The sequence below is a fragment of the Oncorhynchus keta genome, chromosome 14, assembly GCF_023373465.1.
Source record: "Oncorhynchus keta strain PuntledgeMale-10-30-2019 chromosome 14, Oket_V2, whole genome shotgun sequence".
In the NCBI taxonomy this organism is placed as follows: Eukaryota; Metazoa; Chordata; class Actinopteri; order Salmoniformes; family Salmonidae; genus Oncorhynchus; species Oncorhynchus keta.
Window position 1 is genome coordinate 7721571 of NC_068434.1, and position 16972 is coordinate 7738542.

At 45.0% G+C, this 16972-nt stretch overlaps 1 protein-coding gene and 1 long non-coding RNA gene across 11 annotated transcripts in view; both read right to left on the reverse strand.

The window, feature by feature from the left end:
• LOC127907156 (C-X-C motif chemokine 13) overlaps positions 1–11027 on the reverse strand; it is an 11741-nt gene extending 714 nt beyond the window's left edge. Inside the window, exons 1-2 of the mRNA XM_052460933.1 lie at positions 10749–11027; positions 9382–9517 (exon numbers count right to left, since the gene is read on the reverse strand). Of these exons, the coding sequence (XP_052316893.1) occupies positions 9382–9517; positions 10749–10812 (200 nt within the window). The 5' untranslated portion in view covers positions 10813–11027. The remainder of the gene's footprint in view (positions 1–9381; positions 9518–10748) is intronic.
• On the reverse strand, positions 3299–6629 carry LOC127907157 (uncharacterized). Of its 10 annotated transcripts, XR_008063527.1 has the most exons (8): positions 6253–6386; positions 5437–6192; positions 5048–5223; positions 4498–4989; positions 4398–4437; positions 4318–4357; positions 3946–4219; positions 3299–3529 (listed from the first exon to the last, which is right to left on the reverse strand). It is a non-coding gene; the product is annotated as an uncharacterized LOC127907157 (long non-coding RNA). The 10 variants fall into 10 exon arrangements; XR_008063526.1 differs by lacking the exons at positions 3299–3529; positions 3946–4219 and adding an exon at positions 5281–5318 and having other exon boundaries at positions 4267–4989; positions 5048–5243; positions 5513–6192; XR_008063530.1 differs by lacking the exons at positions 3299–3529; positions 3946–4219 and adding an exon at positions 5281–5338 and having other exon boundaries at positions 4267–4989; positions 5048–5127.
• Positions 11028–16972: the final 5945 nt, after the last annotated feature.

Genomic DNA, 16972 nt, shown 5'->3' on the forward strand with positions numbered 1-16972 from the left:
AAAATACATGTTATATTTGAGATTGTTCAAAGTAGGCACCCTTTGCCTTGATGACAGCTTTTCACACTCTTGGCATTCCTTCGACCTCATGGCTTGGTTTTTGCTCTGACAGCCACTGACAACTGTAGGACCTTTATATAGACAGGTGTGAGATGTTCCAAATCATGTCTAATCAATTGAATTTACCACAGGTGGACTCCAATCAAGTTGTAGAAACATCTCAAGGATGATCAATGGAAACAGGATGCATCTAAACTCAATGTAGAGTCTCATAGCAAAGTGTCTGAATACTGATGTAAATAAGGTGTTTCTGTTTTTATATTTAATAATGTAGAGTCTCATAGCAAAGTGTCTGAATACTGATGTAAATAAGGTGTTTCTGTTTTTATATTTAATAATGTAGAGTCTCATAGCAAAGTGTCTGAATACTGATGTAAATAAGGTGTTTCTGTTTTTTATATTTCATACATTTGCTAAAATGTCTAAAAACCTGTTTTCGCTTTGTTATTATGGAGTATTGTGTGTAAATTGATGAGGACAATTTTTTATTTAATCCATTTTAGAAAAAGGCTGTAAACATAATAAAATGTGGAAAAAGTCAAGGGGTCTGAATACTTTCTGAATAATATATAATAATAATATATGCCATTTAGCAGACGCTTTTATCCAAAGCGACTTACAGTCATGTGTGCATACATTCTACGTCCATTTTGGGTGGCTGGGAATCGAACCCACTAACCTAGCGTTGAAAAAGCGCCATGCTCTACCAACTGAGCTACAGAAGGACCACACACTGTATGTATATGTTTACATGTGTGATTGAATGTAGAGTCATTGTGGACAGAATGTGGATAGAATATATAGTACATCTGTAGAATAGGTAGCATACAATAGTATATGTACAGCAATAGTTGAATAGGATGGCCTTGACTAGAAAAACATATTTGTAATCTGTGATTGTCTGGAGTCCCTGCCACATACTGAGTTTCGGGGGGAAATGCTATAGGCTACCACTGCAAATGCCCACATTTATTACAATGTCTTAGCCTTGGTTACGAATAGGAACATTGAACTCATCATCAGTGACTAATGACTGGTTTGCATAGCATGCAGTAAAGCGACTATACTGACTAATTAATTTCCCCTCCACCCCGACCGATCCCCCACGCTTCTTCCCCCTATGCATTAGAAAACCACAGTTTAGCGCTTCGTTCAAGACCTCGCTGACTGACTCACATGATCTATGTGTAAAGACAATGACAGCCACCGTGGGTTTTAGGTGCGGTTTCCAAGACAACAGATGAAGCCTGAACAACAACAACAACAAGCATGGAGATTCCACTGGGCCAGTGGTTACCAACCAATCGATCGCCATCGACTTCAAGGCATTCCTAGTCCATCACCAAACATTTCTGTAGAAAATCATATGAAAAAGGATTGCGGTTCTTCTTTTTTAAATTCGTGTTGCGCTGTTACCGGCAGGTGCACTTCAGAAGCCTTGTGCACCGGGTAGACACTTCAGAAGCCTTGTGCACCGGGTAGACACTTCAGAAGCCTTGTGCACCGGGTAGACACTTCAGAAGCCTTGTGCACCGGGTAGACACTTCAGAAGCCTTGTGCACCGGGTAGACACTTCAGAAGCCTTGTGCACCGGGTAGACACTTCAGAAGCCTTGTGCACCGGGAGACACTTCAGAAGCCTTGTGCACCGGGTAGACACTTCAGAAGCCTTGTGCACCGGGGAGACAAACTGTTCCCAGTTTAAACCATTGAATTTGTCAGGAAAGACAAACTCCACCTAACCAGCGGACAGGAAGATCTGTGGATAAATCGAGTGAGCCTAACTGCGCTGGCCAATCGTATAGCTCAAATCACTGTGCCTACAGCTTCCACGACCCCACGCAAAGTTTGATACCAGCCTATGTAAGATTTGATAACTTTTAAAACCATGACGAGAGAAATGATCAAAGAATACAGCAAACAGCTGCTTTTTTTTATGAGTGAGTTCATGTTTTAGTTTTCATTCAACACTATTACATAATATAAAACATGTTTCTCTCTACTTCCACTCACACTGTAATGAATGAGTAGCCAAGTGTATCGACAGCGCTGTGTTTCTATCATTATTAGCATCTCGTCCTGTCTATTTTAATAGGGAGGGATATTATACTTTCTCTGGTCAGAGGAACAACATGAACTTGTGTCTGAAAGCAGATGCGGTGTGACTCGACTTTAGCCATCAGGTGGAAGACGTTGTCCCCTCTCTCTGGTCAGTCTCACCTCTCTCTGGTCAGTCTCATCTCTCTGGTCAGTCTCACCTCTCTCTGGTCAGTCTCACCTCTCTGGTCAGTCTCACCTCTCTCTGGTCAGTCTCACCTCTCTCTGGTCAGTCTCACCTCTCTCTGGTCAGTCTCCCGTCTCTCTGCTCAGTCTCACCTCTCTCTGGTCAGTCTCACCTCTCTCTGGTCAGTCTCACCTCTCTCTGGTCAGTCTCATCTCTCTGGTCAGTCTCACCTCTCTCTGGTCAGTCTCACCTCTCTCTGGTCAGTCTCATCTCTCTCTGGTTAGTCTCACCTCTCTCTGGTCAGTCTCACCTCTCTCTGGTCAGTCTCACCTCTCTCTGGTCAGTCTCATCTCTCTCTGGTTAGTCTCACCTCTCTCTGGTCAGTCTCATCTCTCTCTGGTCAGTCTCACCTCTCTCTGGTCAGTCTCACCTCTCTCTGGTCAGTCTCATCTCTCTCTGGTCAGTCTCACCTCTCTCTGGTCAGTCTCACCTCTCTCTGGTTAGTCTCACCTCTCTCTGGTTAGTCTCACCTCTCTGGTCAGTCTCACCTCTCTCTGGTCAGTCTCACCTCTCTCTGGTCAGTCTCCCCTCTCTCTGGTCAGTCTCACCTCTCTCTGGTTAGTCTCACCTCTCTCTGGTCAGTCTCATCTCTCTCTGGTTAGTCTCACCTCTCTCTGGTTAGTCTCATCTCTCTCTGGTCAGTCTCACCTCTCTCTGGTCAGTCTCACCTCTCTCTGGTCAGTCTCATCTCTCTCTGGTCAGTCTCACCTCTCTCTGGTCAGTCTCACCTCTCTCTGGTTAGTCTCACCTCTCTCTGGTTAGTCTCACCTCTCTGGTCAGTCTCACCTCTCTCTGGTCAGTCTCACCTCTCTCTGGTCAGTCTCACCTCTCTCTGGTCAGTCTCACCTCTCTCTGGTCAGTCTCCCCTCTCTCTGGTCAGTCTCACCTCTCTCTGGTCAGTCTCACCTCTCTCTGGTCAGTCTCACCTCTCTCTGGTCAGTCTCACCTCTCTCTGGTCAGTCTCATCTCTCTCTGGTTAGTCTCACCTCTCTCTGGTCAGTCTCACCTCTCTCTGCTCAGTCTCACCTCTCTCTGGTCAGACTCACCTCTCTCTGGTCAGTCTCACCTCTCTCTGGTCAGTCTCACCTCTCTCTGCTCAGTCTCCTGTCTCTCTGGTCAGTCTCACCTCTCTCTGGTTAGTCTCACCTCTCTCTGGTCAGTCTCACCTCTCTCTGGTCAGTCTCACCTCTCTCTGCTCAGTCTCCTGTCTCTCTGGTCAGTCTCACCTCTCTCTGGTTAGTCTCACCTCTCTCTGGTCAGTCTCACCTCTCTCTGGTCAGTCTCACCTCTCTCTGCTCAGTCTCCTGTCTCTCTGCTCAGTCTCACCTCTCTCTGGTCAGTCTCCTGTCTCTCTGCTCAGTCTCACCTCTCTCTGGTCAGTCTCACCCCTCTGGTCAGTCTCCTGTCTCTCTGGTCAGTCTCGCCTCTCTGGTCAGTCTCACCTCTCTCTGGTCAGTCTCACCTCTCTCTGGTCAGTCTCACCTCTCTCTGGTCAGTCTCACCTCTCTCTGCTCAGTCTCCTGTCTCTCTGGTCAGTCTCACCTCTCTCTGGTTAGTCTCACCTCTCTCTGGTCAGTCTCACCTCTCTCTGCTCAGTCTCACCTCTCTCTGCTCAGTCTCCTGTCTCTCTGCTCAGTCTCACCTCTCTCTGGTCAGTCTCCTGTCTCTCTGCTCAGTCTCACCTCTCTCTGGTCAGTCTCACCCCTCTGGTCAGTCTCACCTCTCTCTGGTCAGTCTCGCCTCTCTGGTCAGTCTCACCTCTCTCTGGTCAGTCTCACCTCTCTCTGGTCAGTCTCACCTCTCTTGTCAGTCTCACCCCTCTCTGGTCAGTCTCACCTCTCTCTGGTCAGTCTCACCCCTCTCTGGTCAGTCTCACCTCTCTCCGGTCAGTCTCACCTATCTCTGGTCAGTCTCACCTCTCTCTGGTCAGTCTCACCTCTCTTGTCAGTCTCACCCCTCTCTGGTCAGTCTCACCTCTCTCTGGTCAGTCTCACCCCTCTCTGGTCAGTCTCACCTCTCTCCGGTCAGTCTCACCTCTCTCCGGTCAGTCTCACCTCTCTCTGGTCAGTCTCACCCCTCTCTGGTCAGTCTCACCTCTCTCTGGTCAGTCTCACCCCTCTCTGGTCAGTCTCACCTCTCTCTGGTCAGTCTCACCTCTCTCTGGTCAGTCTCACCTCTCTCTGGTCAGTCTCACCTCTCTGGTCAGTCTCACCCCTCTCTGGTCAGTCTCACCTCTCTCTGGTCAGTCTCACCCCTCTCTGGTCAGTCTCACCTCTCTCCGGTCAGTCTCACCTCTCTCTGGTCAGTCTCACCTCTCTCTGGTCAGTCTCACCTCTCTCTGGTCAGTCTCACCTCTCTAGTCAGTCTCACCTCTCTCTGGTCAGTCTCACCTCTCTCTGGTCAGTCTCACCTCTCTCTGGTCAGTCTCACCTCTCTCTGGTCAGTCTCACCTCTCTCTGGTCAGTCTCACCTCTCTCTGGTCAGTCTCACCTCTCTCTGGTCAGTCTCACCTCTCTCTGGTCAGTCTCACCTCTCTCTGGTCAGTCTCACCTCTCTCTGGTCAGTCTCACCTCTCTCTGGTCAGTCTCACCTCTCTCTGGTCAGTCTCACCTCTCTAGTCAGTCTCACCTCTCTAGTCAGTCTCACCTCTCTGGTCAGTCTCACCTCTCTCAGGTCAGTCTCACCTCTCTCTGGTCAGTCTCACCTCTCTCTGGTCAGTCTCACCTCTCTCTGGTCAGTCTCACCTCTCTCTGGTCAGTCTCACCTCTCTAGTCAGTCTCACCTCTCTCTGGTCAGTCTCACCTCTCTCTGGTCAGTCTCACCTCTCTAGTCAGTCTCACCTCTCTCTGGTCAGTCTCACCTCTCTCTGGTCAGTCTCACCTCTCTCTGGTCAGTCTCACCTCTCTGGTCAGTCTCACTCTCTCTGGTCAGTCTCACCTCTCTGGTCAGTCTCACCTCTCTCTAGTCAGTCTCACCTCTCTCTGGTCAGTCTCACCTCTCTCTGGTCAGTCTCACCTCTCTCTGGTCAGTCTCACCTCTCTCTGGTCAGTCTCACCTCTCTAGTCAGTCTCATCTCTCTCTGGTCAGTCTCACCTCTCTCTGGTCAGTCTCACCTCTCTAGTCAGTCTCACCTCTCTAGTCAGTCTCACCTCTCTCTGGTCAGTCTCACCTCTCTCTGGTCAGTCTCACCTCTCTCTGGTCAGTCTCACCTCTCTAGTCAGTCTCACCTCTCTCTGGTCAGTCTCACCTCTCTCTGGTCAGTCTCACCTCTCTCTGGTCAGTCTCACCTCTCTAGTCAGTCTCACCTCTCTCTGGTCAGTCTCACCTCTCTCTGGTCAGTCTCACCTCTCTCTGGTCAGTCTCACCTCTCTGGTCAGTCTCACCTCTCTAGTCAGTCTCACCTCTCTCTGGTCAGTCTCACCTCTCTCTGGTCAGTCTCACCTCTCTCTGGTCAGTCTCACCTCTCTAGTCAGTCTCACCTCTCTCTGGTCAGTCTCACCTCTCTCTGGTCAGTCTCACCTCTCTCTGGTCAGTCTCACCTCTCTCTGGTCAGTCTCACCTCTCTAGTCAGTCTCACCTCTCTCTGGTCAGTCTCACCTCTCTCTGGTCAGTCTCACCTCTCTCTGGTCAGTCTCACCTCTCTAGTCAGTCTCACCTCTCTAGTCAGTCTCACCTCTCTCTGGTCAGTCTCACCTCTCTCTGGTCAGTCTCACCTCTCTCTGGTCAGTCTCACCTCTCTAGTCAGTCTCACCTCTCTCTGGTCAGTCTCACCTCTCTCTGGTCAGTCTCACCTCTCTCTGGTCAGTCTCACCTCTCTCTGGTCAGTCTCACCTCTCTAGTCAGTCTCACCTCTCTCTGGTCAGTCTCACCTCTCTCTGGTCAGTCTCACCTCTCTCTGGTCAGTCTCACCTCTCTCTGGTCAGTCTCACCTCTCTCTGGTCAGTCTCACCTCTCTCTGGTCAGTCTCACCTCTCTAGTCAGTCTCACCTCTCTCTGGTCAGTCTCACCTCTCTCTGGTCAGTCTCACCTCTCTCTGGTCAGTCTCACCTCTCTCTGGTCAGTCTCACCTCTCTCTGGTCAGTCTCACCTCTCTCTGGTCAGTCTCACCTCTCTCTGGTCAGTCTCACCTCTCTAGTCAGTCTCACCTCTCTCTGGTCAGTCTCACCTCTCTCTAGTCAGTCTCACCTCTCTCTAGTCAGTCTCACCTCTCTCTGGTCAGTCTCACCTCTCTCTAGTCAGTCTCACCTCTCTCTAGTCAGTCTCACCTCTCTCTGGTCAGTCTCACCTCTCTCTAGTCAGTCTCACCGGAGGAAAGGAAGGAGAGAGCAGGACCGTGAGTGGTGGACCCTCTGCTGTTCTGTCCCTCCCTCCGCTGAGACTAATACAGAGTTCAAAACTACTGAGAACTCTGAAATCTCAGACTTCCGACTTCAGTGTGTTCAAGACAACTGGAAACTGAAAAAAAATTAGACCCGACGAGGAAAAATCATTTTGAACGGTCATCCTGCTCTAAATTCCAAATCGGTAACTGAGACATCTTTCTAGAACTCCAACTTTCCAACCTGAAGTTCATTGACTTCATGATTTGACCTAGTTTATCTCCCAGAGTTCTCAGTTGTCTTGAAAGCACCATGACAGATGCAGATACCATCAGTCCAGTAAAATAAAAGCCAATTATTTCAATTTCTGCTCAGCTGTGCCTCGCAAGTGGTCCACCAACTGATCTGTTTGGTAATCAACGCTCGAGTTTTAAAATATAATATTGTCTGAGAATAACAATATTGGCAGGACAGGCATATACACACGTAGAAAAAGGGTTCTTCAGCTGTCCACCAGTTCAGCTTTTGACAGAGGGTTCTACACGGAACTCAAAAGGGTTCTATCTGGAAGCAGGAAGGGATTTATTCAAAGGGTTCTCCTATATGGGGACAGCTGAAGAACCCTTTTGGGTTCTAGATAGTGTCACGCCCTGGTCTAAGTAGTTTGTGTTTTTCTTCATGTATTGGGTCAGGCCAGGGTGTGGCATGGAGTTATTGTATTGTGGTGTGTTTTGTCTTGGGGTTTTGGTGTGTATGTATTTGGGATTGTAGCTAGTGGGGTTATCTAGCAAAGTCTATGGCTGTCTGGAGTGGTTCTCAATCAGAGGCAGGTGTTCATCGTTGTCTCTGATTGGGAACCATATTTAGGCAGCCATATTCTTTGGTAGTATTGTGGGTGATTGTCCTGAGTGTCCTGATGTCCTTGGTTGATGGTAGTTGACACACGTATAGGCTGTTTTCGGGTTTCGTTTCGTTTATTGTTTTTGTAGTGTTCGTGTTTAGTCGTGTTTACGTTTGTTTAAATAAACATGAATCGCAATCGACACGCTGCAGTTTGGTCCGACTCTCCTTAACCACACCTAGAAAGCCGTTACCATTTTTTCGAAGAGTTTAGCCAATATGATGTGATAATGTATTAGGTATACTGTGATAATGTATTAGACATACTGTGACAATGTATTAGGTATACTGTGATAATGTATTAGACATACTGTGATAATGTATTAGACATACTGTGATAATGTATTAGGCATGCTGTGATAATGTATTAGGCATGCTGTGATAATGTATTAGACATACTGTGATAATGTATTAGGCATGCTGTGATAATGTATTAGGTATACTGTGATCATGTATTAGGCATGCTGTGATAATGTATTAGGCATGTTGTGATAATGTATTTGGCATGCTGTGATAATGTATTAGACATACTGTGATAATGTATTAGGCATGCTGTGATAATGTATTAGGTATACTGTGATCATGTATTAGGCAGACCAGGTAATGTATTAGGCATGTTGTGATAATGTATTTGGCATGCTGTGATAATGTATTAGGCAGACCAGGTAATGTATTAGGCATGCTGTGATAATGTATTTGGCATGCTGTGATCATGTATTAGGCAGACCAGGTAATGTATTAGGCATGCTGTGATAATGTATTAGGCAGACCAGATAATGTATTAGGCATACTGTGATAATGTATTAGGCATACTGTGATAATGTATTAGGCATGCTGTGACAATGTATTAGGTATACTGTGATAATGTATTAGACATACTGTGATAATGTATTAGGCATGCTGTGATAATGTATTAGGTATACTGTGATCATGTATTAGGCAGACCAGGTAATGTATTAGGCATGCTGTGATAATGTATTTGGCATGCTGTGATCATGTATTAGGCAGACCAGGTAATGTATTAGGCATGCTGTGATAATGTATTTGGCATGCTGTGATCATGTATTAGGCAGACCAGGTAATGTATTAGGCATGCTGTGATAATGTATTAGGCAGACCAGATAATGTATTAGGCATGCTGTGATAATGTATTAGGCAGACCAGATAATGTATTAGGCATGCTGTGATAATGTATTTGGCATGCTGTGATCATGTATTAGGCAGACCAGGTAATGTATTAGGCATGCTGTGATAATGTATTAGGCAGACCAGATAATGTATTAGGCATGCTGTGATAATGTATTAGGCAGACCAGATAATGTATTAGGCATGCTGTGATAATGTATTAGGCAGACCAGATAATGTATTAGGCATGCTGTGATAATGTATTTGGCATGCTGTGATCATGTATTAGGCAGACCAGGTAATGTATTAGGCATGCTGTGATAATGTATTAGGCATGCTGTGATAATGTATTAGGCAGACCAGGTAATGTATTAGGCATGCTGTGATAATGTATTAGGCATGCTGTGATAATGTATTAGGCAGACCAGGTAATGTATTAGGCATGCTGTGATAATGTATTAGGCAGACCAGGTAATGTATTAGGCATGCTGTGATAATGTATTAGGCATGCTGTGATAATGTATTAGGCAGACCAGGTAATGTATCAGGGCTACTGTACAAGAGAACAGTTTTTTTTAGGTCAATGTAACTAAGTCATGTTTAAAAAATATATATTTTCAGAAATAGATGTTGGTTTGCTTGTTGACTGTGAAAGGGTTCTTGACTGGTTGCTAGGTGGTGTTAGTTGACTCACATGATCTCTGTTTGACGACAGTGGGCACCTGGAGGTAGGATCTCTATCCTGTGGAACAGCCGAGGAGAGATGAAAGCAGAGGACGTCCGGATGCAGCGACACTTCTGACATGCAGCACAGCCGTTCATGGGGAATGCTGCAGGGATGAAGACCGGGAATATTACATACAATAACAATATAGTGTTGTTAGAATTTGGGGTTAAAGGTTAAGGTTTAAGGGATAGGGTTAACACCTTTTGATCATCACTAAAAGTTGCACTTTGGAACATGTGAATGTTACAAAGACAAAACTGATTCTAGATCAGCAGTCTTAGGGCTCTATTCAGTCTGTGTCATCGCTGAAGTGTTACAGATTAAATAAAAAAAATCAAAGTTTATTTGTCACATGTGACCTTACAGTGAAATGCTGAATACAACAGGTGTAGTTGACCTTACAGTGAGATGCTGAATACAACAGGTGTAGTAGACCTTACAGTGAAATGCTGAATACAACAGGTGTAGTAGACCTTACAGTGAAATGCTGAATACAACAGGTGTAGTAGACCTTACAGTGAAATGCTGAATACAACAGGTGTAGTAGACCTTACAGTGAAATGCTGAATACAACAGGTGTAGTAGACCTTACAGTGAAATGCTGAATACAACAGGTGTAGTAGACCTTACAGTGAAATGCTGAATACAACAGGTGTAGTAGACCTTACAGTGAAATGCTGAATACAACAGGTGTAGTAGACCTTACAGTGAAATGCTGAATACAACAGGTGTAGTAGACCTTACAGTGAAATGCTGAATACAACAGGTGTAGTAGACCTTACAGTGAAATGCTGAATACAACAGGTGTAGTAGACCTTACAGTGAAATGCTGAATACAACAGGTGTAGTAGACCTTACAGTGAAATGCTGAATACAACAGGTATAGTAGACCTTACAGTGAAATGCTGAATACAACAGGTATAGTAGACCTTACAGTGAAATGCTTACTTACAGGCTATAATCAATAGTGCAACAAAGGTATTAGGTGAACAATAGGTAAGTAAAGAAATAAAAACACCAGTTAAAAGACAGTGATTGCATGACAGCAATGTAACGGTAATATCTGATTGAGCCGACATGCAGTGTTTACCGTGAATGCAGTTTCCACTCAGGAACATTACCTTTAAATTTCACTCACGCTGCAACGCAGAACTTCTGCCATACGGATTGAATACAGACCCTACTCTGAGACACTTAACATTGCAGTGGATTGATTGTGATAATTGGAATTAAATTGTTCAAAAAAATAAATGATAATAGGTTTGGTTTGTTGATTGTTCAAGAGTCAAGTTGAACAGATTCGTAGATATATAGATAAAGATGCAATATCTCACCTTGAAGAGCCACGAACCAGCAGAGAGTCAGGGACACCAACAGGTAGTGTGGCTTGAAAGGCATCTTGAGTCTGTGTTGGCTGTGGTCGGCTGGTGTCGACTGAAACTGAATGTTGTCTCTGGGTTTATATTGCTGCAAAAAAAGGAAGTGTGGGGGAATCCCTCGTCTTCACGCAAAATGAAGATCAGACTTTTGGAGGATATAAAAATCTAGTCAAAACATGGTAAATGCTGAGTAGAACAAGTAGAGATTCAGTGGTTAAGATTGGATAGTGTTTAAAAACTGTATTTCTCGTAGACATGGACAGACAGGTCCATAATTATTGGCTTTGATAAAGATTTTTTTTAAAGACTGTATAAAATCAATAATACAAACACTGAGCTATATTTTATGCAAAAAAAGGGGAAATTATATTTTATAATAATACAATTGCTCAGTGAAAGTGATTTTGTTTCATAAGTCATATTTATTTTCTCTCTCAAAAAGATAGGGGTTAAAATGGCACTGCTGTTTTCAATACCTCACCTTGAGAGGATAATGACCACTGAGTATTTTTCTACTATGTTTTATAAGATCTTCTTCTACGCCTGCTACATTAGGTTATGAGAATGAATAACACATCAGGAGGGATCTTAGACCTGCTACATTAGGTTATGAGAATGAATAACACATCAGGAGGGATCTTAGACCTGCTACGTTAGGTTATGAGAATGAATAACACATCAGGAGGGATCTTAGACCTCCTACATTAGGTTATGAGAATGAATAACACATCAGGAGGGATCTTAGACCTGCTACGTTAGGTTATGAGAATGAATAACACATCAGGAGGGATCTTAGACCTCCTACATTAGGTTATGAGAATGAATAACACATCAGGAGGGATCTTAGACCTGCTACATTAGGTTATGAGAATGAATAACACATCAGGAGGGATCTTAGACCTGCTACATTAGGTTATGAGAATGAATAACACATCAGGAGGGATCTTAGACCTCCTACATTAGGTTATGAGAATGAATAACACATCAGGAGGGATCTTAGACCTCCTACATTAGGTTATGAGAATGAATAACACATCAGGAGGGATCTTAGACCTGCTACATTAGGTTATGAGAATGAATAACACATCAGGAGGGATCTTAGACCTGCTACATTAGGTTATGAGAATGAATAACACATCAGGAGGGATCTTAGACCTCCTACATTAGGTTATGAGAATGAATAACACATCAGGAGGGATCTTAGACCTCCTACATTAGGTTATGAGAATGAATAACACATCAGGAGGGATCTTAGACCTGCTACATTAGGTTATGAGAATGAATAACACATCAGGAGGGATCTTAGACCTGCTACATTAGGTTATGAGAATGAATAACACATCAGGAGGGATCTTAGACCTCCTACATTAGGTTATGAGAATGAATAACACATCAGGAGGGATCTTAGACCTCCTACATTAGGTTATGAGAATGAATAACACATCAGGAGGGATCTTAGACCTGCTACATTAGGTTATGAGAATGAATAACACATCAGGAGGGATCTTAGACCTCCTACATTAGGTTATGAGAATGAATAACACATCAGGAGGGATCTTAGACCTCCTACATTAGGTTATGAGAATGAATAACACATCAGGAGGGATCTTAGACCTGCTACATTAGGTTATGAGAATGAATAACACATCAGGAGGGATCTTAGACCTGCTACATTAGGTTATGAGAATGAATAACACATCAGGAGGGATCTTAGACCTGCTACATTAGGTTATGAGAATGAATAACACATCAGGAGGGATCTTAGACCTCCTACATTAGGTTATGAGAATGAAGAACACCTCAGGAGGGATCTTAGACCTGCTAAGTTAGGTTATGAGAATGAAGAACACAGAACACAAAATAATATTTTAAGGTTAGGGTTAAGGTTAGGTTTAAATATCTCATTTTTCAGAAGATAAATGGTAGAAATAGGCAGGGTTTTTGACTTTGTGGACAAAAACATAAAAAGAACAAGCAAAATAGTCCCATAACATCAAAGATCCACCACCATATTTTACAGTTGGTATGAGGCTCCTTTTGAATGACATCCAACAAATGTAAACACCTGCAGTTTGATAAACGGAAACGGGCGCCGTCGGAACCTGTACTATGTTCAGATGACATGAAAATAAAGCTACTTTGGTTCTTCTCATCTTTATGTCAGTAATTGTGGACCTGACTTTATACACTGCATGTGCAACAACATCTCCTCCTTGGGAATTAATACAGTACTATTATTACCCTGCCGTATCTTTTCCCTATCAGAATCACTCAGCCATTTATCAAGGCTGATAGCTTCATATCACTTGTGTTCTTTTCCCTATCAGAATCACTCAGCCACACATTTATCAAGGCTGATAGCTTCATATCACTTGTGTTCTTTTCCCTATCAGAATCACTCAGCCACACATTTATCAAGGCTGATAGCTTCATATCACTTGTGTTCTTTTCCCTATCAGAATCACTCAGCCACACATTTATCAAGGCTGATAGCTTCATATCACTTGTGTTCTTTTCCCTATCAGAATCACTCAGCCACACATTTATCAAGGCTGATAGCTTCATATCACTTGTGTTCTTTTCCCTATCAGAATCACTCAGCCACACATTTATCAAGGCTGATAGCTTCATATCACTTGTGTTCTTTTCCCTATCAGAATCACTCAGCCACACATTTATCAAGGCTGATAGCTTCATATCACTTGTGTTTAATTTAGATTCATTTCACTCCATTGGGTGCAAGGAACCCAGAATAAGGAACTGAAAATGCTAACAAGCATTAAGATGCCAGACAATGTTTTTTCTATTATCAGACTGATGGAAAGAGCTCTATTGGCAGTGGACTGCCCGGTGAAGATCACATCTAATTTTACATTGTGGTCATTTATCAGACGCTCTTATCCAGAGCGACCTACATATAAGGATTGTTCCCATTGACAGTTTGAAATGACTCAAATCCACATTTTTTGCATATCCGATTCTAATCTGTTATTTTTCCTGCAGTCTGAACAGCAAAAAGCACATGGAATTGGACACTTCAAGTCACATTTCAAACCACCTTCATAAGTGACTGGTGTGACTAGCTAGTTGACTGTTGTGGCTAGCTAGTTGACTGTTGTGGCTAGCTAGTTGACTGCTGTGGCTAGCTAGTTGACTGCTGTGGCTAGCTAGTTGACTGCTGTGGCTAGCTAGTTGACTGCTGTGGCTAGCTAGTTGACTGGTGTGACTAGCTAGTTGACTGTTGTGGCTAGCTAGTTGACTGCTGTGACTAGCTAGTTGACTGCTGTGGCTAGCTAGTTGACTGTTGTGGCTAGCTAGTTGACTGCTGTGTTGACTGCCATTGTGCTAGCTAGTTGACTGCTGTGGCTAGCTAGTTGACTGTTGTGGCTAGCTAGTTGACTGTTGTGGCTAGCTAGTTGACTGTTGTGGCTAGCTAATTGACTGTGTGGCTAGCTAGTTGACTGCTGTGGCTAGCTAGTTGACTGTTGTGACTAGCTAGTTGACTGTTGTGGCTAGCTAGTTGACTGGCTAGCTAGTTGACTTTGTGGGCTGACTGTTGTGGCTAGCTAGTTGACTGCTGTGGCTAGCTAGTTGACTGGTGTGGCTAGCTAGTTGACTGCTGTGGCTAGCTAATTGACTGGTGTGACTAGCTAGTTGACTGCTGTGGCTAGCTAATTGACTGGTGTGACTAGCTAGCTGACTGCTGTGGCTAGCTAAACGACGCTGTGGCTAGCTAATTGACTGGTGTGACTAGCTAGTTGACTGTTGTGGCTAGCTAGTTGACTGCTGTGGCTAGCTAGTTGACTGCTGTGGCTAGCTAGTTGACTGCTGTGACTAGCTAGTTGACTGCTGTGGCTAGCTAGCTGACTGCTGTGGCTAGCTAGTTGACTGCTGTGGCTAGCTAGTTGACTGCTGTGGCTAGCTAGCTGACTGCTGTGGCTAGCTAGTTGACTGCTGTGGCTAGCTAGTTGACTGCTGTGGCTAGCTAGTTGACTGCTGTGGCTAGCTAAGTTGACTGCTGTGGCTAGCTAGTTGACTGCTGTGGCTAGCTAGTTGACTGCTGTGGCTAGCTAGTTGACTGCTGTGGCTAGCTAGTTGACTGCTGTGGCTAGCTAGTTGACTGCTGAGGCTAGCTAGCTGACTGTTGTGGCTAGCTAGTTGACTGTTGTGGCTAGCTAGTTGACTGCTGTGGCTAGCTAGTTGACTGCTGTGGCTAGCTAATTGACTGGTGTGACTAGCTAGTTGACTGCTGTGGCTAGCTAGATGACTGCTGTGGCTAGCTAATTGACTGGTGTGACTAGCTAGTTGACTGCTGTGGCTAGCTAATTGACTGCTGTGACTAGCTAGTTGACTGCTGTGGCTAGCTAGTTGACTGTTGTGGCTAGCTAGTTGACTGTTGTGGCTAGCTAGTTGACTGCTGTGGCTAGCTAGTTGACTGCTGTGGCTAGCTAGTTGACTGTTGTGGCTAGCTAATTGACTGGTGTGACTAGCTAGTTGACTGCTGTGGCTAGCTAATTGACTGGTGTGACTAGCTAGCTGACTGCTGTGGCTAGCTAAACTGACTGCTGTGGCTAGCTAGTTGACTGCTGTGGCTAGCTAGTTGACTGTTGTGGCTAGCTAATTGACTGGTGTGACTAGCTAGTTGACTGTTGTGGCTAGCTAGTTGACTGCTGTGACTAGCTAGCTGACTGCTGTGGCTAGCTAGTTGACTGCTGTGACTAGCTAGCTGACTGTTGTGGCTAGCTAGTTGACTGTTGTGGCTAGCTAGTTGACTGCTGTGACTAGCTAGTTGACTGCTGTGGCTAGCTAGTTGACTGTTGTGACTAGCTAGTTGACTGCTGTGACTAGCTAGTTGACTGGTGTGACTAGCTAGTTGACTGTTGTGGCTAGCTAGTTGACTGTTGTGGCTAGCTAGTTGACTGTTGTGGCTAGCTAGTTGACTGCTGTGGCTAGCTAGTTGACTGCTGTGACTAGCTAGTTGACTGTTGTGGCTAGCTAGTTGACTGTTGTGGCTAGCTAATTGACTGTTGTGGCTAGCTAGTTGACTGTTGTGGCTAGCTAGTTGACTGCTGTGGCTAGCTAATTGACTGTTGTGGCTAGCTAGTTGACTGCTGTGGCTAGCTAGTTGACTGCTGTGACTAGCTAGTTGACTGTTGTGGCTAGCTAGTTGACTGTTGTGGCTAGCTAGTTGACTGTTGTGGCTAGCTAGTTGACTGCTGTGACTAGCTAGTTGACTGTTGTGGCTAGCTAGTTGACTGCTGTGGCTAGCTAGTTGACTGCTGTGGCTAGCTAGTTGACTGCTGTGACTAGCTAGTTGACTGCTGTGGCTAGCTAGTTGACTGTTGTGGCTAGCTAGTTGACTGTTGTGGCTAGCTAGTTGACTGCTGTGGCTAGCTAGTTGACTGCTGTGGCTAGCTAGTTGACTGTTGTGGCTAGCTAGTTGACTGGTGTGACTAGCTAGCTGACTGCTGTGGCTAGCTAATTGACTGTGTGACTAGCTAGTTGACTGTTGTGGCTAGCTAGTTGACTGCTGTGGCTAGCTAGTTGACTGCTTGACTAGCTAGTTGACTGCTGTGACTAGCTAGTTGACTGCTGTGGCTAGCTAGCTGACTGTTGTGGCTAGCTAGTTGACTGTTGTGGCTAGCTAGTTGACTGCTGTGGCTAGCTAGCTGACTGCTGTGGCTAGCTAGTTGACTGCTGTGACTAGCTAGTTGACTGCTGTGGCTAGCTAGTTGACTGTTGTGGCTAGCTAATTGACTGGTGTGACTAGCTACTGACTGCTGTGACTAGCTAGTTGACTGGTGTGACTAGCTAGTTGACTGCTGTGGCTAGCTAGCTGACTGTTGTGGCTAGCTAGTTGACTGTTGTGGCTAGCTAGTTGACTGCTGTGACTAGCTAGTTGACTGCTGTGGCTAGCTAGCTGACTGTTGTGGCTAGCTAGTTGACTGTGTGACTAGCTGACTGCTGTGACTGCTAGTTGACTGCTGTGACTAGCTAGTTGACTGCTGTGGCTAGCTAGTTGACTGCTGTGGCTAGCTAGTTGACTGCTGTGGCTAGCTAGTTGACTGCTGTGGCTAGCTAGTTGACTGCTGTGGCTAGCTAGTTGACTGCTGTGACTAGCTAGTTGACTGCTGTGACTGGCTAGCTAGTTGACTGGTGTGACTAGCTAGTTGACTGCT